Source organism: Panthera uncia, chromosome B4 (genome assembly GCF_023721935.1).
Source record: "Panthera uncia isolate 11264 chromosome B4, Puncia_PCG_1.0, whole genome shotgun sequence".
NCBI lineage: Eukaryota > Metazoa > Chordata > Mammalia > Carnivora > Felidae > Panthera > Panthera uncia.
The window spans coordinates 127,415,174-127,440,721 of NC_064809.1; the positions used below are offsets into that span (position 1 = coordinate 127,415,174).

General features: G+C 56.8%; 1 protein-coding gene across 1 annotated transcript; it reads right to left on the bottom strand.

Moving 5' to 3' along the window:
* Nucleotides 1-2,930: 2,930 nt before the first annotated feature.
* On the bottom strand, nucleotides 2,931-16,804 carry PVALB (parvalbumin). The gene is made up of 4 exons (XM_049626271.1): nucleotides 16,729-16,804; nucleotides 14,937-15,069; nucleotides 13,644-13,753; nucleotides 2,931-3,149 (listed from the first exon to the last, which is right to left on the bottom strand). Exons 1-4 carry the CDS (start codon nucleotides 16,787-16,789, stop codon nucleotides 3,121-3,123), a joined length of 333 nt encoding a protein of 110 aa, XP_049482228.1. The 5' UTR covers nucleotides 16,790-16,804; the 3' UTR covers nucleotides 2,931-3,120.
* Between the last annotated feature and the right edge of the window lie 8,744 nt (nucleotides 16,805-25,548).

Sequence of the window (25,548 nt, forward strand, 5' to 3'; positions counted from 1 at the left end):
AAAAAAAAAAAAACTAAAAAAAAATCATCTGTTGAGCGTCTGAATAAATGTTGGCTATTTTCCTTTTCCTTGGCTGTGTCATTTGGACAAGTTCTCTCACCTCTCTGAACCTTTCTTTCTTTCTTTCTTTCTTTTTCTTTTTCATTCGTAAAAATAGAGACTGTTCCCTTCCTTGGAGGGTTGCGGTGGGGATCCAGACGTGGGATATACAAAATGTCTGGCACACAGTAGGTGTTCGAAGGAGACAGAGGCAGGTTTGGAGGGCAGCTCTGTCCAGCCTCAAATCTGGAGCCCTTTACGCTCGTGTTCTCCACACCCGTGGCTGCAAGAAGGGAGAGTCCGCAGCCCCGACTTGTCCCATCCATCCTTCCCCCCTCCGATCCTTCCTCGCTCCCTCTTCTCTCACTTTTCGGCCTCCTCTCCGCGCTCCGGGACGTTCGATCCATCACTCAGTCCTCTGTCCACACAGGCAGGCTGCTCTCCGCTCTTATCAAAGGCCACTCACGCTCCTCCTCCCCGCCCTGGGCTCCCTCCCTCCTGGTCCCCAGCCTCTCCAGGACACAAGGGAAATGGAGATGATGAGTGAGCCTAACAAGGAAGTTGTGTTCAGCCGATGAGCAATTGAAGAGGGTGGTGACAAGGTCCTCGGGTGACTCCGGCCGGAGTCTGCAAGATGCTGGGCTCAGAGGACTTCCCTTGTGCCCCACTCCTTGCCGAGGTGGAAGGTCTCCGAGGGCGAGGCACGGCGGCTGGGTGGGAAAGCGGGAGACTGGGGTCAGGTCCCCATTCTGTTCTGCACTTGTGGCCTTGAGCCAGTGATTGGCCACGTTTGGCCTCTGTGGCCACATCTGCACCATGGCGCCTTTTTGTGATCCAGGTCCCCGGGATCCAGCAGGGGACCCCCCACCCCCAGACATGACCTTGGGAACCTTATGCTCGGAGACATGGGCATGAATTAGGTTGTCACACCTAATTCCCCATTTCACCCGCGACAGATCAGTGCTTATCTGCGGGGAAGTTCAGAGGCTCTAACCCTGGCTGGGGGAGTCCGGAGAAGGAAAAGGACTGAGGCAGGGAAAGCGGTGGGGAGGGCAGGATGGTCGAGGCTGAGGGAACAGCTTGGTTGGGAGCGAGAGGGGCTGGGGGTAGAAGGCAGAGATGCGGGGGGACGGGGTGGAGAGGGGGACTGGGCGCCTGTGGGCAGGGAAGGCTGTGCTTTGATTCAGGGCTCTACCGTGGATGGGGCAGTCACAGGACAGTTTTAAGCAGAGCAATGTGACCTGGTCTGTTTTGGAAAGAGCCCTCGGGGCCTCTGGGTGGAGAGCAGATCGGGGAGGTGGGGGAGGCCCGGGACCCCGGCTAGGAGGCCGCCGTGGCGGTCCAGAGGCCCGGGAAGCTGCCACCAGCGGCTCTCAGAGCCGGCTTGGAGCCCGCAGACTTCCGCGTGGCATGGGTCCCAGTATAGAGCAATGCCAAACCTGAGTTACAGCCAGCGACTGGAGGTCTGGCCTCCTCGGAAAGTCTGAACTGGAGGCTCTTCACGCATGTGAGACCCTGGTGGCAGGGCTCTGCGGAGGCGGACCCCTACCCCGCCCTCCCCACCCCTACCTGTGATTGGGCCTGGATCAGGTGGGGGTGGGGAGGGTGGCGGAGTGAACTGAATCAAAAACTACGGGGTAGGAGGCAGGAGGAGGCTTGGTGAGGGATGGCCGCTGTGGGGTTACTTGTCGTTCCCACCCCCCACCCCCAACACCGCTGTACTCCCCAGTCCCCCGAAAGGCGTCCTGCCCTCGAGGAAGCCTTTTCTCCTTGTCCCGCTCGTGCTCCAGACAAATCCTTTCCGAGTTGAGCGCCCCGCAGCCCATGTCCTGTGTCCCCTGAGAGGTCGAACAGCCCTGCTTTCAAAGGCGTTTTGCTGCCGGGCCACGTGCTGCCCTGAGTCTGAACTGTGATGTGTGCACTGTCATTTGGGGGTGGGGTGACAGGCACTGAAAGCCGCCTCGGGCCAGTGAGGCCCTTCCGAGCTGCTGCTTCCTGGGTCTGATCCCAAGTCCCCTGCTAAGCCTGGGTCAGCTGACGCTGCCCGGAGGCCACCAGGGAAGGTGGCCTGTCCCTACCTGCCGCTCAGCCTGAATCCCGACGGGGTTGCCTGGCCCGGCCTTGCCCTGGCTTCACTACTTATTCGTAGTGTAACTTGGGGCAAACATGAGATAATGATAGTACTCATTCATAGGGTTGTTGTACAGATGGGATCGCGTAAAGCGTTCCGTCCAAAGTAAGTGCTCAACCGTTAGCCACTGGTATTAATGGGACTAAATTTGGAATCTCCTGATGGGGTGACTGGGAAAGAGAAGCTCTTTTCTCACCGGCATTGAGATGCTGGACGAATCTTGCCACCATGAGGGAGGGCCTGCCTGATAATGCATCCGGCAAAATGGAACACAGTGCTCAGAGGGAAGGAGGACTTAATTCTGATGATAGCACTCGGGTCCCTTGATCCAGCTGTTCCTGAAGACCTATCCCTGGACCATTCAGGCATAACCAGATCTTTGTTTTTTCCTTCCTTTTTTACTTAAGTTACTCTGTGTTGGGTTTTTGTCATTTGTAACAAAGAGTCTTAATGGGTATCCATCCATCCATCCATCCATCTAGAAGTCCTAGCTGTGCGGGGTTGACACATCACTTTCCTAAGACTCAGTCTCTGCATCTGTAAAATGGGAGTTTCATCACCTACCTTATGGGCAGTTTCAAGGACTAATGGGCAACCCATGCAGAGTACCATTCTCGTACCCAAGGCAGAGGAGGGCTCAGTAAATTTCCCTCCGATCCCCTTTTCTGTCTAAATCCTGCCCCACCCCTGCACAGGTGTGTCTGGAGAGCCAAGGCAGGATCCACACCCCAGCAGGTCCACAGCCTCTGGAGCAGTAGAATCTGATTGGTACAGCCTTTATTGTTTCTCCAGCATTTTCCAGAAGAATGATGTCGTTTGAGGGCCGCAGGGGGTGGGGGGAGTAAAAAATAACACAAACACACTGAACAGAAACGCAGGAGGGCAGCTCGAGGGGCTGAGATTGGGTGTTTGGGGCAGAGACGGGGAAGGCCTGGGGTAGTCACAGCCTCTTAGCTTTCAGCCACCAGAGAGAAGAATTCTGCAAAAGAAGAGGAAAGAGAGGTGAGTCAGAGGGGGACGGTGTGGAAGGACTCGCCATGGCCTGACGGCCGGGCCCTGCACGGTGTTTCCTCCTGGCTCTCCCCTCTGCTGCAGGCCTGGAGTGATGGAATGAGTGAGTGTGGGCACGAATGAATGAATGAATGAATGAAGTCAATGAGAAACGGCGAGCCTATCATCATCTCTCTTTTGTTTGTTTTACTTAGAAAAAAGTTTTATTTCCAGTGTCATTGCCATACGGTGTAGGTCTATTCGTTTCAGGGGGTACAATAAAGTGATTCAACACTTTCGTGTAGTACTCAGTGCTCATCCGGGTCAGTATACTCCTTTTCTTTTAATGTTTATTTTATTTTTGAGACAGAGAGACAGAGCACGACTGGGGGAGAGGCAGAGAGAGAGGGAGACACAGACTCCGAAGCAGGCTCCAGGTTCCGAGCCATCAGCACAGACCCTGATGCGGGGCTCGAACCCATGAACTACGAGACCGTGACCTGAGCCGAAGTCTGATGCTTAACCGACTGAGCCACCCAGGCGCCCCTTTGCTAGAGATATTCTTTGATTGGCTGCAAATCTTCTCCTCCCCAGCAGTGAGGTGGTCAAGGAAAGAAGGTGAGGCAGGGAAAAAAACCCAAAAAACCTCTCGATCTGCTATGTCTTTATCAGCCTTTTGTATTTCTTCTGTAAGTTTTCTGCTCATCTATACTCTCTTTCAAAAAAAAAAAAAGAAAGAAAGAAAGAAAAAGAAAAGAAAAGAAAGTAAAAGGTGATTCCAGTGAGCAACCTGATTCAAGAGCCATTGTGTGTTTTTCCTCCTCAGGGGGCTCAACAAGACCATGGAGGAGACTGGAGGAGGTGACATCTCCGTGCCGCTCAGACGGATGAGTGCGTACAGGTGCTCAGAATGAGCTGGGCTCTGTCTCCCACAGCTCCTCATTTAACTGACCATCACGCAGGAAACTGGGAGTGATTCCCACTTTACAGAAGGGGAAACTGAGGCCCAGAGAGACGTGGCTTTTCAGAGCCTCCAGGGCTGTAAGGGGCTGAGCTGGGACTTAAGACCGGGGGTCCAGCTCCCTCCACGTGACTTGCGGTCGAGTCCACGGTGGGGTCACGTGCCCTCCCGCCCCAGGAACATCCACCTGCCCAGCTTCGCCGAACACTAAGTAATGATGTCAGAGATTGGTGTCAGCACTGGGAGGAGATCCAGTGTCCCCCACTGAATCCATCCCCGCCTAAATAAACAAAGGGGTGTCTCCGACCAGGTGAGGGGAGGCACAAGGGAGCCAGAGATGATTCTTGCCCTGAAGGAGCTTCTGGTCTGGTCAGGGAAGAAACAGTACCTGGCAGGACATGCTCCATGCTGCTGGCCTCTTTTCTGAATCTCAAGCTCGCTGGGGGCATTCCCACCGCAGGACCTTTGCACCTGCCGTTCTCTCTGCCTGGTGGGCGCCCAGATTCCTCACGGCTGTGTTCCCAATTCAGCTGTCCCTCCTCCTGGGGCCTTCTCTGGCCATTCTGGTGACGGTGGTGACCCTCCCCTACCGTGATCCTCTTTGCCATCACCATTTCTTGCCCTGTGCACAGCGCTTACCCCTCTTGAAACACTTTGGAGTACGTTCCTGCTTAGTCCCTTGTGATCTGCCTCTCCCGCTGGAACAGAAAGCTCCAGGGCCCGCCCACCTTGTTTCCTGCCCCACCCACCACCCGCCTCCGAGCCTGACCCTGAGAGGCCGCACGTGTTTGTGAACAGTTTGCCGATGGATGGCGGGCCCAGAGACTTCGCTGTCACCGGGAGAAGAGGTGCCTTCTGTTTAAGGCGTCAGCAAAACTTCAGAGGGCATGTGGCTTCTGATAGAGTCCTGCGAGAAGATGTGGGGTTCCCACAGGAGAAAGCAGATGGCAGGGAAGGGATCAACAGGCAGGGGCCTTTGGCGGGCAGGGGCTCAGAAGGCAGGAAACAATGGGCTGGATTTGGGGAACGCCCAGTAGCCATTTCTGGGCTGGCACCCCCTAAATCTGGCTCTGCCGCTTATGGGCTGTGTGACCTCAGACAAAGCGCTTGGCCTCTCTGAGCCTCCCTGTCATCATCCATAAAAGGAAGAGAAGTCAGCGCGCTTCTTGAGTTGGGAGAAGGCGAGAAGAGCCAGCAAATCTCTGCCCCCCACCCCCAGGAGCTCCCCTGCCCCTGGTTCTCCATGCCCCTCACCTGGGGCGTCCTTGCTGCGGCAGTCCTAGGGGCTACTGCCCCACGGCCAGGTCTTCTAAGACCTTTATTTGGAATAATGGGAGGCCCGGGGGATGTCTGCCCGGTTGTTTTTTCTCTCCGGGAGACAAGAGAGGACAGGAAGGAGTTTGCCACCCTCTGCCACGAGACGTCTCTGAGATGCTGCATCCCCAGCCTGCCAGCGTGTGGGGCCCCAGGGCCGTCCCCATCACGTCTAGAAAGGATTGAGAGTTAGGGTTCCAGGCCCAGCCTGGCGCGTTTGCTGGGAAACATGCCTCCCTGGGTGTCGGTCCGGGTGTCGATCTGTCGGTGTGTGAAGGTAGGGGACACTAATGATTTCTTGTGAAAACATGGCTTCAGGGTATCAGAAGTACGTGGGGCTCCTCGGGGCGCGTCCCCCCCTCCCCAGACCTTGTACGAGGCACGTATGTCAACCCCCACCATGCAATCTCTTAGTTTGCATCCTGTGCCCCCACGGTCACGTGGAATGTCAGCCCTGGGGGACGCTGGGGGAGGGGTGTATAGAACTCACCATGCTTTTGTCGCAGCTCTTCTGTAAAGCCAGCATTATGTTCAGATAAAAAAGCGAAAAAACTGATCCCTGCCCCGCAGAGGGACACGTGCCTGGGCTCCTTGCCTTTCTGGGGTTTGAGCTGGGAAGTGGACGCCACCCTCTCCTGTCCCCAGGCTGTCCTCGAGGACAGGGAAGGCAAGGGACCTGGGTGTGGGCGTCTAGGTATCGACTGGAGGTGGGAGAGAGGTGGGGGAGTCCTCTAACTGGTCCTGAAAACCCCCGGGGCTGCAGGCTGAGCGATGACAGCGACTGGCCGGGATGGGCCCGGAGCACCAGGTACTCTAAAAATCCCTCCCGTGGGTGGGGACCAACGCGTCTGCTTCCTCAGCCAGGAGCTCCTGTGACCCTGTGACAGCACCTCGGGAGACAGGTGGTGCTTGTCGTCAGTGCTGTGATCAGCATTGTCCGTTTTTATAGGATTTAAGAATTCTTGGGGTGCCTGGGTGGCTTGGTCGGTTAAGCGTCCGACTTCGGCTCAGGTCATGATCTCACGGTCCGTGAGTTCGAGCCCCGTGTCGGGCTCTGTGCTGACAGCTCGGAGCCTGGAGCCTGTTTCGGGTTCTGTGTCTCCCTCTCTCTCTGCTCCTCACCTGTTCATGCTCTGTCTCTCTCTGTCTCAAAAATAAATAAACGAACGTTAAAGAAATTAAAAAAAAAAAGAATTCTTGGGGCGCCTGGGTGGCTCAGTCGGTTAAGCGGCCGACTTCGGCTCAGGTCATGATCTCTTGGTCCGTGGGTTCGAGCCCCACATCAGGCTCTGTGCTGACAGCTCAGAGCCTGGACCCTGTTTCAGATTCTGTGTCTCCCTCTCTCTCTGCCCCTCCCCTGTTCATGCTCTGTCTCTCCCTGTCTCAAAAATAAATAAAACGTTAAAAAAAAAAAGAATTCTTATGCATGGAATGCAAAATGCAAAGCATTCTATATATATTATGTCATTGGATTCTCACAACTACTGCATGGCAAGGATGCTTCTGTCTGCATTTTACAGATGGGGAAACGGAGGCCCCATCTCGGCCCATCTTGGCCGAGATCACACAGCACACGTGAGTCAAGCTACTGCTTTTAGGCTCCTTTCTGAACCCCGGAGCTTTCCGACCTACTTTGACCTAGGCATAGAGTGACACAGGAGCCAGCTCAGATATTGCCACCCCCGTGACTCTGTCATATCAGCCCCTTTTTATTTACTTCCTGGTGCTTAGCACTCTCCGGAATGAACTTATTTATGTACTTACTTATTTTTGTCGGTCTCCCCCTACTAGAGTGTAAACTCCAGGCTTGTCCACCAGCCTCCTAGCATACAGTGTGCCCACCGGCCCACAGCAGGTGCTAATGAACAAATGCCAAATGGGTGGACTGATGGAGAGATGGACAGATGGAAGGATGGATGGATGGAAAGATGGAGGGATGGATGGATGGGTCACGAGTCCTCCTTAGGGTCCAACAAATTCTGACTTGCCTCATGTCTAGTTTTCACAACAGCCCTGGGAGCTGAATGGGGTGATTCCCACTTTATAGACGGGGAACCGGAGGTCCGGAGAAGTGAAGTGTCAAGGCCATGCAGCAAATAAGAGGCAGAGGCAGGATTTGGCCTGTGGTCCCAGGAACACCCTCTCCATGAGTGCGGAGAGGCCATTCCTGCTTGGGCTAGCGTCCCAGATCGGGCGGAAGCAGGGACTCCCTCAACCTGCCATTTAATCTGGAAAGCTGGCCAGAGCCCATATATCCTGTCCTCGGGCACTAAGTTTGCTCTGCGCTAGACTAAAAGGAGACATGAGTCCGTCTGCCAATACCAGCTCATGGAGAGGCTGTTCAAAGGGGAAGCTGGTCCTTAACAGTTTCCCGACCCCCACTGACCCCCCCCAACCCTCACCCTAGAAATCAAGGGGCGCCTGGGTGGCTCAGTTGGTTGAGCGTCTGACTTCGGCTCAGGTCATGATCTCACGGCTCATGAGTTGGAGTCCCTGCATCGGGCTCTGTGCTGACAGCTCGGAGCCTGGAGCCGGCTTGGGATTCAGTCTGTGGCTCTCTCTGCCCCTCCCCCCACTCACGCTCTTCTAAATATAAAAAATAAAACATAAAAAAAAAAAAGAAATCACGGGTCCTGGGACTGCTCATCCGCAAGGAGCCAGTGAATGCCTTCACCCGGAGTGGCATTTGGTGGGATCAGCATGAGGGGGACCAAGGAATGCCAACCACGGGTCTCTCCCGTGGCAGTCAGGCCACTTGGACTGGGATATATCTTGGACCTGCGGGGTTTTCAAAAGCTTCTGAAAACAGACTCTTTTGCCCACCCTGGGATCCACTCTGAAGCAGCCAGCACGTCACGAAGGCCACACGCCCCGGCTTTTTGCAGAGAACACTAGATTCTAATTTTATCCTCCCAGAAGCTAGCAGGGCATTTTGTAGACAAATTGAGGGCAGAGGTCACCTCTTCCGTACCTTTCGTTTGTGCCTCAGGGCAGAGTTCTTAGGAATCAGCCAATTAACGAACAGCCCTCTTATCAAAAGGAAAAAAAAAAAAAAATCTCTCCTCTAAAATGTCCAGGTTTCCCCTTAAGGAAAAACAAATGAGCAAAACATCCAAAGCCTTGCGGAAGTCTAGGTCAATTGATTTGGCGGAGGGATGCTGGGACGACGGATGGGGAGGAGGTTCTGACCTTGGTCCTGCCTCCCGCTCCCGCCCCTGCCCCCGCCCCCGCGCCCTCACCCCTCCAGGTCTCAGTTTGCTCCTGTGTGCAATGTCAGGTCGAGGAGACGCCTTTCCAGCTCTCAGAGAGAGCCTCGAGCAAGGGATCGGGGAGGCAACTCCTGCCTCCCACTCATTCTTGCTTCCGTGACCTTGGGCCGGACACGTCGCCTTACTGTGCCTCAGTTTCCCCATCTGTAAAAGGGAGCTCCTTGGCTCCTTTAGAGGAACCGGCGCTAAAGCCCCTGTCACCGGCCTGATCTGTAGCCGGCGCGCAGCATTTGGTAGGCTGTATACAGGTTAATTCCACCTCCCTTGGGTCTCCTCTCCATCCGACACAGGTTGGAGCTTCGAAATGTCAACAAAAATCCTGAGGCAAAGACAAGGAGGGGGTGGGCAGCAGAGGGCAGGGGGGCGGTCCAAAAGATCGAGAGCCGACCTACGGCAACTTGCCCGCACCACCTACGCCATCCGAGTTAGGAGCCCCCCTCCAGCACGCCCATCTGAGGACACTCGGGCTCTGCCCCTCAGTTTCCACGTCTGTGAAATGGGGATACCGAGAGCATCTCCTCATAGGGTTTCTGGTGAGGACTACATGAGATAATGGGTGAGACGCGTCTGCTGTGTTGGTGCCCGGCACACCGAGGGAGCACCTCTAAGTCCAGATGGGAGGGAGAGCATCCCTCTGGAAGGACGCAGAGCCCCACCTCTGCCCCCTGAGTCCTCCCTGGAGATCCCCAAGGGCCAGCCTGCAGTTTCTTCCTCATCCACTTAGAAAAGAACGAGGGGGTGGCGACGGGGAGGCTCAGAGGGCGAGAGGGCTCAGCCTTCTCCTTTCTCATAGGAAACTGCAGTTAGCCTAATTAGGTCGGCCCCAGTCCCAGGGCCGTGGCGATTGGACAAATTTAGAAGCTATTGACAGGTGAGACCAGCACATGCTGACGGCCCAGAGAGAAACTGAGATGGACCTTGAGTCAGCTCTTGGAAGCCTCTTTCCTTCCCTCTGTCGTGACCACCGGGATGGAGGCACCGGCCTCTTGGTTTATCACCTCGCCTCTAAATAGCTCCCGGGCTAGGTTGCTTATAAATCGGTATTGCAAACAGGGATCACTTTCCCACCCGGGGCGGGGGGGGGGGGGGGGGGCGGGGGGTGGGGTTATTTGGGGTCAAGCCAGATGGCGGCAGGGAGCGGCCTAAACGGTCCTGGGGGCTCACTCCGTGCCAGGCACTTCCCTGGCTGTCACCCCATTTCCTCTGCACTGGCTCTCTCGTCCCCATGGTACTGACAGGGAAACTGAGGCCGTGAGTCACTCGGCCAGGAAGATTCTAATGCCGGCGTGGGGTGCATCTCTCTCTCTCTCTCTCTCTCTCTCTCTCTCTCAGAGGCTGGGGTTCTGACTCACGCCAGGACCCATGGAGGCAGGAGAGGGATAAATGGAGACGGGACATCTTCCCGCCCCCTCCCTACTGTCCCTTCTCACAGGAGTGCTGCTGCCTCCCCCTTAGCGCCACACAGGCCAGACTTAGGGCATCCGCTGGGGAATTAAAGCAAGCATCTCGCTAAGCCCAGAAACCATTTATAACTGGAATGTCTCGGTCCAGCCTGGCGGAGGGAGTGACAGAGTCAGGGGACTCAGGTTCCCTGCCGCCACGGATTTCTGTGTGACTTTGGCGCTTAACGCCCACTGGGCCTCAGTTTCCACAACTCTCAGTGGGGGAATCACAGACTCTGTCTCCCCCCCCCCCTTATAGGGCTGATGTGACGACGCGGGGAGACGGGACAAAACGCCCCCGCCTTAGGGCTCCACCACCAGGACTGTGGCTGGCCCTGAGGTGCTCATCCGGCCTTGCCTGGAAATCAAATCCCGACCTCTCCTTCCGTCCCTCTCACTTTCCTCCCGTCTTAGACCCCATTTCGTCTTCTTTGAGGGCTGGTGTTCGTTCCGCAAGGGTTTCGAGGAGGCTTCCGAGAGAAAGCACACATACAAAATAGGAGGGAAGGGGTCGTTTCCAGAACACTCACTTAATTCAAGCAACGGCCCTTTGAGATGGGTATTTTTATCCCCACTCTGGGAGGAGGAGATAGATGGCCAGGGAGAGAAAAAGGCTTGGCCGTCCACACTGCTCGCGGGGTGCGCAGGTCGTATTTTCTGCCTGACTTTAGGTGTTTCGGCCCAAGGGCGCCCGCCTGCCCACCACGTCAAATGGGCTGCTTACGGATGAGAACAGATTTCGCCAGAAGGAAGCAGAAAAGGCAGATGCCTCGGGGCACATGAGTGGAGCAGACTGCAGTGGTCCAGGGATAATTAAGACTAAATTTTTCAGCCACCGAAGCAAAAAAGCAAACCACAGGCTCTTGAGCTGGAATAGCCTGGAAGCATAGGAAACAGGACCCATCAGTGTTGGGTTTCAGGGAACCGGTAACTAGATGGCATGTGTGTGTGTGGGTGTGTGGGTGTGTGCGTGGGTGTGTGTGTGTTGTGTGGGTGATAACCACTCGTCCTGTCAGCCTGCACGGTCCACACGGGCAGGCATTGGGAGTGGAGAGCCCAGGCCGGGGACGCGTCCTCGTGAGAGGCAGGGTGGCGGCGGGGGGAGGGGCGGGGAGGGGTCCTGGCTGGACCTCTGAGCCTCAGTCCTGCCCCTGCTACTGAGCGACCCTGGACACGTAACCTCCCCGTGCCTCTGTCTCCTCATTTGTAGAAGGGGGAAGTGTGAGAGCACCTGCCTTCTAGGATTTTTGTAAGGCAGTGGTTCTCAAAGTACGGTCCCCGGAGCAGGAGCGCCACCTGGGAACTTGGTGGAAAGGCCCACACCTGGGCCCCACTCCAGGCCGAAGGACTCGGGAGCTCTGGGGGTCGGGCCTCCACCAGGTCGTCCTGAGCTTGAACTGTGTGGGCGGTTAGGCACTGGCCCTTCTCTTTCCGCATCTGTACCTCCATCCTCTGTCACAGGTGACGTGTGCTCAGAGTCCAGCACTGGGCCGGGCACACATTGCCACCTTGGTGACGATTCGCTCTTCCTACCCCCAGCAAACCAACCTTCTTGCCCCTTTCTAAACACCCCTAAACTTCCCAGCCTTACGCCTTTGCTAAACCCGACGCCTTGCCCGGGGCTCCGCAGGGACGGCCCCCCACCCCAGACTCCAGCCTGTGGCTTCCTGCCCACAGCCTCCAATCTGCCGAAACGCCTCCGTTCCTCCCTCTCCAAAAGGCTTCTCTGCACCTCCCTGGTGTCGCCGTTCTTTCGTGCGCCTATACCTAGAGCTGTAAGCGACGTGTGGATGGAAGGGAAATAGAGTCACGGCCACCGTTTGCCGAGTACTCACAATGCTCTGGGCCCCGCACTCAACGTGCACGGTGTCACGGAATCCTCACAAATGCCAGTGACCCATGCGTTGTCCGTGCCCAGTTTATCAATGGGCAGCTGGGGCTCCGGGTGGCTGAGCCACTGCTCCGGGGCACCCAGCCGGCAAATAGCGCCGCTGGGAGTAGGGTCTAATTCATCTTTGCCTCCCTGATAGCCTGGCACAGGCTTAGCACTCGGGAAATGTCTGTTAGATCAGTTGCAAAAGTTGAGTTATTTCTTTAAAATATGAGTTCGGCAGGGAGGGAGAGAGGGAGGGAGGCAGGCAGGGAAGCAGCCTAGGATCTGGCCTGGTTTTTCTTTATCATGTAGGTTCTTCCAGAACAGCCAACCCTGGGGCCCCCGCCCCCACCTAAGTGGCTTGCTGAGGAGGGGGTGTGGGGACAGGTGCCACTCACCGGAATGCACCAAGACCAGTCACCCATTTCTCTCCCACACTTTCGGCTCAGGCTCCTTTCAAGTCACCTCCCTCCTTTGCAGCCACAGGAGAGACAGCTGGGACTAGAAGGCCAGGCGCCCGGCTGCGTCTGACCCTGTCTCCATTTTGGTCGCGGACAGAAAACTTTAATACACTACACGCACATTCGGAAGCATTTTAACTTTCCCAGAGCAGTTTTGTGTTGACAGCCACTTAATTTTCACAACGAGCCCGAGCAGGTCCTAGGATGAAACTACGCATCTCGCTTGGACCGTTACAAGCTGCGGGCACAGCTTGTGGGAAAGAGTTCTTCCAAAGCCTTGTTCCCCCACTTATGTCCTAGCTCTTTGAACAGGCTAAGCACCTTCAGCCTCAGTTTGCCCATCTGCAAAACGGAGATCATTCTCAAGGCTGTTGGGATGCTAAGGAAGGCAACGCTGCTGGGGGGTGCTCTGGGGGTGCACGTTACACCTCAGCAGAGAAGCATGCGGGGACCACCAGCCTCTCTGGAAGCCTGTTCTGAAAGCAAAGCTTGAAAAGCAAGGCCCAGATATCCCTTTTCCTAATTCCTAGCTGATTGCTGGCTGGCTCTTTTTCCTGGCTCCCCTTCAGGGCCGGAACGGTATGTTTGGGCAAAGCCAGAACAGGTCTTGAAACCTGAAGTTACAGGATACCAGGACAAGATGTTGAGGAGGATGGAAGATAAGGAATTTCCATCTCTGGAATTTGAGAACAGGAGGGCCCACAGGGCCCTTGGGGATCAGTTGGCCTCATCTCCTCGGATTACATGGGAGACTGGGACCCAGAGAAGGAGAGAGACGGCCCAAGGTCACACAGCCAGTTGGGGCAGAGCTGGGACCGGAACTCAGGCAAAAGTTGCAGGCAAAAGTCAGGGGAAAAACAAAATCCCAAATCATCCTTGATTCCCTATGCAGCAGGGAGAAAAAAAAGAGAATCCGTTCCTTTCGGGTTGTTCAAATTTAGAAAAAATGTACCAGTTGTGTGTGTGTGTGTGTGTGTGTGTGTGTGTGTGTGTGCCTGGCTTACATGACAGAGCTCTCAGACCCAATGCATTTCCTTCTAATCCCAGGGAGTACAGGACTACCTCTCCTCTCCCCTTCATGGGACAGCGATAGCTCCAAGCTTTTAGCATCCAAACGTCCCAAGGTCCATGATGTGTTCAGGCCCCAGGTCATGGTTACTCACCATCGACATCAATCTTGCCGTCCCCATTCGTATCGCCAGCGGTCATCAGCATCTTGGTTTCTTTCACAGACAGGTCTCTGGCATCTGGGTAGAAGCCCTGTAGGATGAATCTGGGGAGAAAAGCCAGGGAGGGAGTCAGGTGGAGGTCACCTTGCAGGGACAGGTACGGGCCACCGGGCTAGGCAGCAAGCAGGGGACACGTATGCAGCTGGGCTGGGCGTCACGGGTGGGTGTGCAGAGAAGGACAGGCTGTCCTCCGCAAAATGTGGACCCCACGCCAGGCAGGGCACCTGCATTTGTTTATTTATTCGGCCAACACCACAAACGCAAAAGTGTCTTCTCTGTGCCAGGGCCGTGCTGGAAAGTGGGAGCACAGAGCAGGAAGGCACCTAAAACAATGAGGCGGAGGTCAAGACCGCACGGTGTGATGGGTGCGATGGTGAGGAACTAGAGAAGGGTGCTCAGAGGACGCATCCATCCCACCTGGGGTGAGGGGGAGAGTCAGGGAGGCTTCCGGGAGAAGGTGACATCTGGAGAACAAGCAGAAGTCAGCCCGTGGCGGGGGGGGGGGGGGGGGGGGGGGGGGGGGGGGGGGGAAGGTGGGTAGAAGGGGAAGGTTCTAGGCAAAGGGTACCCTTGTGGGATGATCTGGGGTGAGACTGAGACTGGATGGACAGGGAAGTCCCTATTGCGAGGCCTCTCTCCACACCATCCCCCTTCTCTTGAAGACGAAATCCAAGGCAGTCTTGGCCAGAGAGTGACGTAAGACGAGCCTGGTGGGCAGCGACGAGCCGGGTGCGTTTTCCTAGTGATGACCTTCCCCTCCTCCGCTTTGCTCCCAGGACTCCTGACCCCCAAAGTTGGTTCTGCATCCCCACCTTGCCCGGACACTGCTTTAGCTGCACTGTTACAGAAGTGCAGGGGGCGGGGTGGGGAGGGTCTGCGGGATGGTGGAGGGTGCCTTTTAGGCAAATGACAATCAACGAACTAAATACTCGGGGTAGCGCTCCCTGTCTTGCGTGTGGTGTGAAGCATCCAGAAAACCTGCCTCTTCACGTGTATTAAATTATTAAGTAGCACCCTTCCGTTAGCCATATTAAGTGGCTATAATTTAACCTAGTTAGTTGCACTTTCTGCTGCGGATTTTATTCCTCCGGAAGCAACGGCGGTCAGGCAGAGTTATTTTCTGCCAACGGTGCAGAGACAAGGGCAGCCCTGATGGGAACTCGGCAGTAAGAATCCCAGCCCCCCACGCCCCCTCAGCCGGGGCCGTCCCCGCAGGCCTCAGTTTACCCCAGCTCCTCCTCCTCGATGAAGCCGCTCTTGTCTTTATCCAGGATGCGGAATACCCTCTTTATGTCATCCGGGCTCTTCTTCTTCAGGCCGACCATTTGGAAGAACTTTTTGTAGTCGAAGGAGTCGACAGCTGTGGGGGGTGGAGAGCAGCGGGTTAAATGACAAAGAAGGGGCGGTAGGGAAGGGCAGGAGAATGGAGGTGCCACAGCATTTGCCGACTGATCTCCCTGTGCTGGTGCTGGGGGGGGAGAGAGGGGTGTACCTGGGTGGGAGGGCTGAAGGAGCCCAGACCAGGGGACGGGTGCTTTGCCCAAGGTCACGCGGCTGGAGGTGGAAGAGGTAGATTTGCCCCCACGCTCCGCCCTACCCTTCGCTGATGGCAGAAGTAGCCTTTGAAGGCAGCGGGGCGTCCCGGGTTCCATGAAGGCTTTTGGGTGGTGGCCGAACGGGGGCAGGCAGGGGAATGGGAGGCGTTGTGAACACGGTGTGGTGTATCTTGGTGGGGGGCGGTGGTCAGCCTTTTTTTTCCGGCCACAGATGGTGTTGCCAGAAAATCGACAGAGGGAGGACAAGTTTTTCTCAAGGTCACACAGCAGGAGGAGGAGGAGGAAGGGGGGAGGCCCCAGAAATGGTGGCTTTGCTGCAGATATCCATCCCAGCGGGAGTTGGGGGCGTGTTAGAAGTCTCCCTGGGAATTCCCAGTTAAGTTCCTTCTCAGAGGGGGAAGGTGGGTCAAGGAGAAGAGGGTGGGCTATCGCAGTACCCCAGGAGCGTGGTCTCCCAGAGCTTCTTACCCTGAGGAAGGGACACCAAGCAGAAAGGAAACGAGAGGCCCCCTCCCCAATTTTCTATGTCCTGTGCTCCCTTTCAGGACCCTAGAGAGGGTAATTTGGGGGTGTGGCAGGGAGGGGTCCTGCTGAGAGCCACGTTCTCCCCTCAGCCTTTGGCCGAGGGAAGTTGCTCTGTCCACCTCTGCCACTCCAGTAGGGGACCGAGACCGGAAGGTGACCTTAGTTCTAATCCCCCTCCTGCCCTGCTAGGTGACCTTGGGCAAGTTTCTGGCCCTCTCCCAGCCTCAGTTTCTCCACCTGGATGAGGGGAGAGAGGAGGCAGGTAGCAGCTAAGAGCTCAAAAGCCCAGGGCAGCTCAGAGAGGTGGGGATGCCTGCCTGCTCCCCGCCCTTGGCCGCCTAAGGAGGCTGGAAGTTGGAAGCGCTGAGGATGCTGTGCGCAGGGCTGGGCAGAGCAGAGCGCCAGCTGCGGGAAGGTCACCCCGCTCGCGGGACAGTGGAGGTGGCTGGGGGGAGCTGTTGGGGGGGTGCTCTGACTCCCAGAGAGGGGCTTGGACAGTCAGGGAGCCAACAACCGCAAGCCGGAAGAGTCCTGTTCTAAACGGGGGGGGGGGGGGGGGTCTCCGAAAGGGGCTGCTTGGAGAGAAGGCGGGCGCACCTGCAACCCCTCCAAGTGCCTTAACGGGAGGTATCGAGCGCCCACAAGGACCCGAAGGTCCCGCTTTCCACCCCGGTCTTTGCCCTTGGTCCCGGATCCCGAGTCCTCGCAGCAGCGCGGCCACCCGGCAAGTTTCGCTGGGCCTCCCCACCCGCTCCCTGCGCCAAGTGCCGCCCGAGAGGAGTTTGGGAAATGGCGAGGAGCCCCCTGCTCCGTCCGGCCAGCGCCCCGCAGGAAGCGTGGGCAGAGGAGCGCGCGGGAGCACTGGCCCTCCGCGGAGGTGCCGGGGCCAGGGTGGTGGATCCGGGGAGAAGTCTGGGGAGGGGAGCGCGCTTGCTCACCGGTAAAGGCCTCCACCGCCTTCTTGATGTCCTCAGCGTCGAGCAAGTCTGTCATCGACATCCTGCAACTGTTGGAGCGGGCAGAGCAAGTGCGAGAAGATTAAAAAGTGCTTTTCTTATCATTTCTGCTCATATGACCAGCGCTGCAGTGCTGCGCGCCGGGCGCACGCCCGCCGGCCTGGCGCAGAGCCAGGGGGCGCGGGGCTGGGCGCGCAGCCAGAGCCGCTCAGTCCCGCCGCCGCGCTGGCCGGGCAGACGCGCGGACCCGCTGTCTCTCCCGCACCGCCCCCGCCGGGGTCCTCGCGATCCCAGGGGGCCGCGCGGCCAGGGTGCCCGGGGAGGGGGCGACCTCTGGAATTTATGGGGCTGGAGGGTTCGCCTGCCGTCAAGGGCGCGCAGGAGGCGCCAGCCTGGTGCAGCGCAGCGTCTCGGGTCGGTGCACCTCGGAGGCTGTCCCGCCACCTCGGGGAGGATACGGGACTGTCGGGGGTGGGGGGGGGCGAGCCCAAACCCCGGTGGGTCCCTCGGCCCTGCTCCCATTCTCTCTCCGCTCCTACCTCAGCCTCTGCTCTTGTCTGTCCTGGATGCAAATTTATGCTGCAAAATCTGAGCGCTGAGGTCTGGAAATCTGACCCCACAGGGGATGGCCGGGAGGAGGTGGCAGGGATGGGCGGGGCTGCTCAGGCCCTCCTCCCGGTGCCCCATCCCACATCTGGCCAGGGATGCCCTGAAACCTTCTTCTTTCTTTCCTAGTCCGACTTTCCAAAGAACTGTTTTCAGATCTCCACTAACTACTCGGCTTCTCTGGTCTCCTGAGCCACTGAACATGGGAGTACAGTGGGGGCTCAGACTGCTGCCCCCACAAACCCTTTGGGAGAGGGTGGGGCAGGGAGAGGCTACTTGAAATCTTTATGTCCCCTGTCCCCACTTGGAGACCAGAAGACTCACATTTGGGGAGAAGGTGGTTACCTTCAGACCACACTTTGGAGACAAGCGAAGCAGGTTTTATGGCTTGAACTTCACCTCTGGGAAATGTGGACACTTCCCAATCGTAGGCAGCCAGAGACCAGTTGCATTCTTTCCCACAGTCTCCCAAGGATTCGGGCTGCAACCAGCTGCCTCTAGAGTGTGAGGAATGCTGGACGGGGAGTCAGGATGCCTGGGTTCCGGATCTGCGGCTGTGCTGAGTGCCTGTGTGACCTTGGGCAGTGACCTTCCCCTTTTCTGGTCTTCTGTCTCCCTGTGTTGGTGGTATTGATGGTCCCTTGTGGTGTGATCTTTAGACTCCGGCGGAAGGTGTAGGCGGGTGTTCAGAGGCTGAGGCTGGTGACACTTGGTGGGCGGCCGGGGAGAGCTGTCCAGCTGCTGGAGTTCTGGCACGCTGGCTGTCAACACCGTCTCCCTCGGCTCAGCCCTGGACGGCTGCCCTTCCTGGAAACCTTAGGACAACACCGCTCCGGTTGCCCCCTGCCTGTGAGTCAGCTCCTTCAGTCGACAGCCCTCCAGCCGGCTTCCCAGGAGCAGAGGCTGCAGCTCCCGACATGCTGTCTCTTGCCGCCGGGTCTTCCGCGGACCCCTCAACTGCCCCCGCCATCCCTGCCCCCAGACGAGCTGTTAACGTGGATGTGCTGGGCTTCTGTGCTATCATTTCGGCCCTCAGGCTCAGCTCACTCCAAGGACCTATTTGTAGAGTCTGTTTCCCTAGCTGAAGGAGCCTCATGCTATGCTGGTGGGGAAACTGAGGCCAGAGCAAGTCAGTGAATGGCCGAAGGACGCACAGCAAGGCAGTGGCAGAGAGGGAGCCCCTCCCGGATCTGCTGGCTTGGAATTCAGTGACCCTTGTCCTTGGAGCCCCTCCCCGTTGCCCAGGACCCAGCCCTGTCAAGTCCCACCAGTGTGCCACAGACCACGCCCAAACACTGACCCCTGTGGCAAAGGCTGGAGCCACTGGGCAGGCCCATCCTCCCTCCTTTCCCCTATCTCTGCCTGCTAGACAAGCCTTCCAACAACTTGGCACCCTCTCTGGGCCGGAGCCCACCCGCCAGAGTACCAGATGTTATTGGGCCGGCCTGCCAGCCCTCCATCCCCTTCCTCCTGCCTCCACTGCCCACTCATGGGCCTCCTCTGATGGCATCACCAGAGTCCGCAGACGTCTGGCTCCACCCATCTCATCCCACAGGTGGGGAGCCTGAGGCCCGGCCACGGGGAGGGCTCTGCCCCAGGCCACACCAGGCATTAGGCTGGAGAGCCCAGGAATTCGTACTCTCAGCCCTGGACCCCACAGTGGCGGACCTTCCAGCACCCCCCTCCCAGCCCCGTGTGGCTGTGGGAAGGGGCAATGTGACTGTCCCATCCAGCTGGCTTCCTCCCCACGGTAGCCCCCCGTCCTCCTCCAACTCAGTCCCTGCCACTCACCTCGGGTGGGGGTGGAGGGCTGGAACCTTCGCTGAAAGGCTGGGCCGGTGGGAGGTCCTGCAGGGAAGTGAGCCTGGTGGGGGGGTGGTGGCCACCTATATAGGCTTCTGCTCTGGCTATTTTGGGAGGTGGCGCTACCCCCAGCCCTCGGCCCCCTCCCCTTCCGGTGTCAGGTACTTCCCAACTACGGTGCTGGGTGTCTGTATCACATTCACCCTCCCTGGTTCCATCAAGCCAGGCCTATTAATAACCCTTGGCCCCTGCCTCCCTCCAGCACCCACCATCGAGGCCCGGGCAGGGCTCGCCTCCTCTGTGAAGACTTCCGCGACCACTTTAGATGGAAGCCCTGTCTCGGCCCTCCAGAATCCTGCAGGAAAGGAAGAGAAGAAGTGGGCAGATGAAGAAACAGGAACAGTCTCTGTGCACAGGGCGGGGCTTGGTTCTTGTATATACATCATCTCCGCATCACAGACTTGCTGTCCAGGCCTGGTCACGTCTGCGTGGATGAGGAAATGGCACAAAGACGTCAGGTGTTAGGGAAGTCACTACCCAAAGCCATGAACCTGGGGCCCTGGATCCCGGAGTGGGGCCCAGCACTTTCGGGACACGATCCAGTGCCTGGAGATGTGTGTTCTGGGTGTTTTCTGACAAGCCCCTTCTTCTCTTTGCATTCCTGTCTCCCCATCTGGAAAATGAGCTCAAGTAGGTGCCAACTTCACTCTGTAGATGGGCTTGGGAGGGGGCGGGTCTAGGAACTGCCCTGAGATTATACGAGGAAAGTCACATGCAGGTATGTTCTTGTGAAACGAAGGCCCACAGCTTTTATGAGACGGTCAAAGGGATCTCTGGCATGATCTGTCTGGCATTGGAGATGACCATCTACGGGGTGTGTTTTGAAAAGCACGAATGAATGAATGGGTGAATGAATGAATTTAGCAAATTACTGATTGAGTATCTAGTGTGAACACCATAAAAGTTTCCTTTCCTCATCCCCGACCTGAAAAGAATCTCCAGGGCCCTGACATCATCCACAGGGAAGTTCCGTTCTTAACAGTGACGGGAGGAGGGCCGGCCTCTATGCAAAGTCTGTTTGGGAGAGAGGCTGACCGTCACTGATCACTGGAGCAGAGGCTGGACTGACTGGGGAAGCCGGTGCTAGAGCCTGGATATGGAGTCCATCCAGCAAGTCCTGATGGAGGGGTCTGGACTCTGGCCTAGCATGACAGTAATGGCAGTGGGGAGGAGGGAGGAGATAGGGAACAGCTTGGAGGAGACTCTCCCCGACTTGGTGGCCGTGTCGAACAAGACGGACAAACCCAAGTTTGCAGGCCGGGGGTTCATTGGGCGATGGAGGTGCGGCCTCGGAAGGTGGCTAGTCTGGGGAGATGACGCGGAGTTGAGAATCTTAGTATGTGAGGGCTGAGGGAGGCTCCGTAGTGATCTACTCCGACCTGTTCACGGGAAAGTGAAGAAGCCAAAGCCAAGGCGACAGACCCAAATCACGCGGAGAGCGGTGGACAAGCCAGGACCTCGCGTTGGATCTGGGATGCCTGGGGGATATTCTGGTGGAGATGCCCAGAGGTCCGCATTCCGGAGAGAGGTCGGGGCTGGTCACAGGGCTTTGGTGGTCATCAAAGGTGGGGGGGGGGCGGTCAAGGGCTTGAGGTCACAGGCATGGCTGAGCTCAGCAAGGCAGGAATGAGACAGAGTCTTAAGGACTGAATGTTGAGGGAGATCCCTCGCTGGGGTCTAGGAAAATCATCACCCTCATTTGTTGAGCACCACGTTGATCACGGTGTGCACGGCAACCTGGTCTTACCCTTGGCTTTGCCTTCCCTGTTTTACTAATGAGGGAACAAGGCTAAGAAAGGTTAGGTGACTTGCCTAAGGTCACAGCGGAGCTAGGACTTAAACCCAGGTGTCTCTAACCCCAAAGCCCTTGCTCCTTTCTACTCCACCATCTTCCTTTTTAAAAAAATAATATTTATTTATTTTATTTATTTTATTTATTTTTTTAGAGCACAGGGGAGGGGCAAAGAGGGCGGGAGACAGAATCCCAAGCAGGCTCCACGCTGCCAGCACAGAGCCCGACATGGGACTCCATCCCACCAACCGTGAGATCGTGACCCGAGCCGAAATCAAGAGTCGGACGCTTCACCCAACTGAGCCACCCAGGCGCCCCTCTATCATCTTGCTCCTTGAAAAGACTAACAGAAGATAACTGCTGGGGTCAGAGCCCGTCACGGCTGAATGCTTGGGAGCCAGGATGGCCTTCCTCTCTATCCTCATGTGTCTTTTTCATGTGCCTGTAATCAAACAGATCTACATGGGGTGGACCATCGTGTGGGGGTTCATTTGTTGAGAACCTACGGTGAGCTCGGTGCTATATGCGTGCTGTTCTATGTTACCCTCATTATGATCCTCAGAGGTTTGAAGAGATAGATGCTGAGAGAACTTTAGTGACTTCTCCCAGATCACACAGCGAGGTCTATTTTCCCAGCAATGCCTTGCGCTACGACTTGGCCACCTTCCCAGGCTGACTGTGTCCCCTGAGGGTTACAAGACGGCCCTCCCCTGCGGTGCTATAAACTTGCAGTCCAAGTCCCTCGGGGACAGGGGAGTCCGCTGCCCCAAGATCTTGGTCGAAAGTCCCAGCACTGAGTGTCAGTGGCTATGGTTATCTTGGTTTGGTCAAACACCGTCCCTGAAGCAGTCCAAGCAGCAGCCTGGAGGGCGCAGAATGTCAACACCATTGGACCTATGAGAGGAGGGGGCCTGTCCCTGGACCGAGGGGCAAGGGATTCAGGTGGTCAAAGCCCATGAACTGTTCACTGGGTGAGTCTCTGAGGCGACCAAGTAAGCCAGGCGCAAGGGAAGGTTGGGCCCTAAGTCCTCGGTGAGTTTGATAACAGTATGCATTAACCTTCTGTAATGACTCACTCTGGGGCCCAAAGTGGCCTTCCTGGCCTTGAGATCCCCTGCCCCTCATCGAGGCCTGACAGGCCGCCACTCCCATCCCCTTGGGCATCTGCTTAGAGACAGCCACCCCACCCAGTGGAATTTCCCCCTAGCTGCTGTTTCCTACTGTGAACAGCCATGAGGCAGCCAGATGGATAGGTGGCTGTCATATCCCCATGCTGATTCCACTTCTATCCTCTGGGACCCAGTACTGTGCGGGGCCTTCAGCTGGACCCGTCTCCGTATAGGTTTCCGAAGCGGATCCCATGATCCTCTTTTTACAGATGGCAAAACTGAGGTTCAGAGACAGGTCCCAAGGCACACCAGGGCCGGAGCCTGGTCTGTCTGTCTCCACGCCTGTCCAGTGTCCAGTGCTCTCCCCTAAGCCCGCTCTGGCCTCCTAGCTGGTGGAGGGCAGGAGGCCCCGTGTGCGTGGGTCAGCAGTCTCTTGGCTGCTGTCTGCCAGGAGACGAAGCATTCAGCTGTTCGCTTCGCTGGTGATATTTCATTCGTTCACACTATTTCCACCTGCTGTGGCCGGGAACAGGATACAGAGTTCGTCGCATCCAGGGCCCTGGCGGGCTGGGTGGACGCGGCAGGATCTAACCATATTTATGAGGTCAGCCCTGTGATATGACGTGTATTAATTCGGAGGAATCTGGGCCCCGTTCCTGTGCCTGTGGCCTTGTTCCCCTCCTGCCTCTCGCCTGTATTTAAGCACAGTTTCGCCACCGAGACGGAGGCCAAGCGGTAGGGGGTCCTAAGGGTCGTAAGGGCACTTAGGGTCCCGACAGTGGCACTGCCACTTTACCCACCGTGTGACCATCAGCCAGCTGCCTCACCTCTCTGGGCCTCAGTTCCTTCGTGGGTAAAATGACACCGAAGAGGAAGTGCTAAATGAGATCACGCCGGAGTAGGGCTTCGGCGGCTACAATATCCTACACCAATGACAATCAGGGTGGTTATCGTTGTGAGGAACGTACCCTTGATCCTGTCCTGCCGCTGGATGATGGGACCCTGGAGTGGCCTTATGGAAAGAAACCAGCCCCTGACCACCCCTCCCTGGTTTTCCCGGGACGGTCTCTGACCCCGGGGATGCAGGGCCTTGCTGGGGAAGTCGGGAGCCACAGATGCTCGGAGGAGGGGGAGAACGCAGAGTGGGAGGGCGGGAGGGGCTGCGAGCGGGGTGTCCCCCCCTCCCCCAGTGCCATCTTGGATGAGGCCGGGATCTGAATGTGAGCCAGGGTTGAGCCCATGAGCCGAGGAGGTTGTGGCTCTTGGCCACCTGGCTTTGGTTCCTTTTCTTGAAAACCCCATCCCGTCTCAGTGGTGCTCAGGGGAAACCAGCGAACAGTTTGGTCCCTGTGTGGGCTGGAGCTGGTCCCTGTGTGGAGGGGAGCAGGACACCCCGTGGCCATGGCTGTGGAAATTGGAAGAGTTGGGGGAAATACGTGATGGGCGGACTCTGGGATTCTCCTTTCTCGCACTGTGCTGGGTGACGTGCACGGAGAAGCAGACAGAGGATGGTCTACCGAGGTTGTTAGGGTTCTCTTGGCTCCCAGATACCCGTTGGTATCAGGGGAGCAGACGGCATGGAGCCTTGTGCCCAGCTCAGATCAGTAAGGCGGCCCGAGATGAGACAGGCAATGGGCTTTCTCACAGTATCGTCTCTTCCTCAGCTTCTCCTGGCTCCTGGCTCCATCACAACCCACATCCCACAGCAGAGTCAGAATGACTGTCGGAGGGGTGTGTGTGCCTGTGATGTGTGTGTTTATGTGTGTGGTTGCATGTGTATGTGTGTGCGCGTGCACATGGGCACGTTGGTAGCTGCAGGGGGCGGGTGATGAGTCCCCGTGTGTTGGTGTGGGACCCCGGACCAGCCCTTCTTGCTTCCTGCCTCTCGGGATGGCCACTGCCCAGCGCTGCCTTGGGTGGCCGAGGGGCTCTGACAATGCACACATGTGCTCTCCAGCATCCTGATTTTGCGGCCAAATCAGCCAAATACGAATGTCCGGAACTCTCTCATAGCCAGCGGGAGAAACAAGGGACTCATCTGGAGACATGTATCTGTACCCCAGTATCATGGACCGAGTGTGGCCCCCAAATTCGTCTGTCGGAATCCTACCCCGCAGGGCCTCGGAATGGGACTGTATTTGGAGATAGGGCCTCTGCAGAGGTGGTGAAGGTAACACGAACTCAGCAGGGTGGGCCTAATCCGAGGTGACTGGTGTCCTTAGAGGGAAAGGACACAGGCACGTACGGAGGGAGACACGTGAACACATAGGGTGGGGCGGGGGAGGGAGGCAGTCATCTGCAAGTTCAAGAGCCAGGCCTCAGAAGCAGTCTCGAACTTCCAGTCCCCAGAGCTGTGAGGAAGTAAATGTCTGTCGTCTAAGCCTCTCCCCGCCCCCCCGCCACTCAGAGGCTGGACCACGTTCTTGGGGACAACTCTCCAGGTCCCTTGAAATGGTTCCCTTTCCTCTCTTTAAAAATTTTTTTATTTAACTTTTTTTTTTTTGAGGGTAAGTAGGGAGAAGGAGCATTTTAGCACCGAGGTACGTGGATTATTTCCAGAATAGTTTAACACTCAACTGCCCAGTTTTATCGAAGCTAATTTTCCCCAAAGTTGGCACTGTTCCCAGCTGCAGGCGGTCCTTGCCTTGCCCAGTAGCGTCAGACCCTAAAAATGGCCATTTAAAAAACACTCTCAACAATCGATGGGGAAAGAGACCTTTAAAAATCTGTCAAAATATTGAAAACTCCTACTGTCAGTTGTAAGTATAAAGTGAAATGGAAAAAAATGTAAACAAGAAACTTTTATTTAAAAAGTGACATAGGGGCACCTGGGTGGCTCAGTCGGTTGAGCGTCCGACTTCGGCTCAGGTCACGATCTCCAGGTTTCGTGGGTTCGAGCCCGGCGTCGGGCTCTGTGCTGACAGCTCGGAGCCCAGAGCCTGTTTCGGATTCCGTGTCTCCCTCTCTCTCTCTGCCCCTGCCCTGCTCACGCTCTGTCTCGAAAATAAATACACACACAAAAAAGAATTTTCTTAAGTGACATATACTGCTTAGGGAAGCGATGGAAATAGAGGGTCTAAAAGGGAGAGAGAGTCACCAATAATCTATCACTCCCCAAGCACAGCCAGGTAATGTCATCATTTCCGGAGGCTTGTGCCTTCTTCCTCCCGTGGACCCACCTCCCGGGGGTCACCCTCGATGACTCAGCTTGGGTGCCCCCCGCTTACCGGAAGCCCTCCTGGGTTTCTTCCCCCTGGCCTCACACCCCTCCTAGCGCTTGCGTTTACCTGCACCCCTGCCTCAGTAACGGCCCCATCATTCTGTGTATACTCTGTTTCCAGCCGCCTTTCCAGCTGGGACTTGGAGGCATGAAGACGGGCATCCAGCCTCCGTCTCCGAGAGCCTCCGAGGAGAATAAATCAAGCTGATGTT

What these genes read in the sequence shown, in the direction of transcription:
- PVALB (XM_049626271.1), bottom strand. Translation starts at nt 16,789, where the DNA reads ATGTCGATGACAGACTTGCTCGACGCTGAGGACATCAAGAAGGCGGTG. An exon ending in GGCGGTGGAGGCCTTTACCG is followed by an intron (nt 15,070 to 16,728) that starts GTGAGCAAGCGC and finishes CACCCCCCACAG; the next exon opens with CTGTCGACTCCTTCGACTAC. An exon ending in ATCGAGGAGGAGGAGCTGGG is followed by an intron (nt 13,754 to 14,936) that starts GTAAACTGAGGC and finishes TTTTCTCCCCAG; the next exon opens with ATTCATCCTACAGGGCTTCT.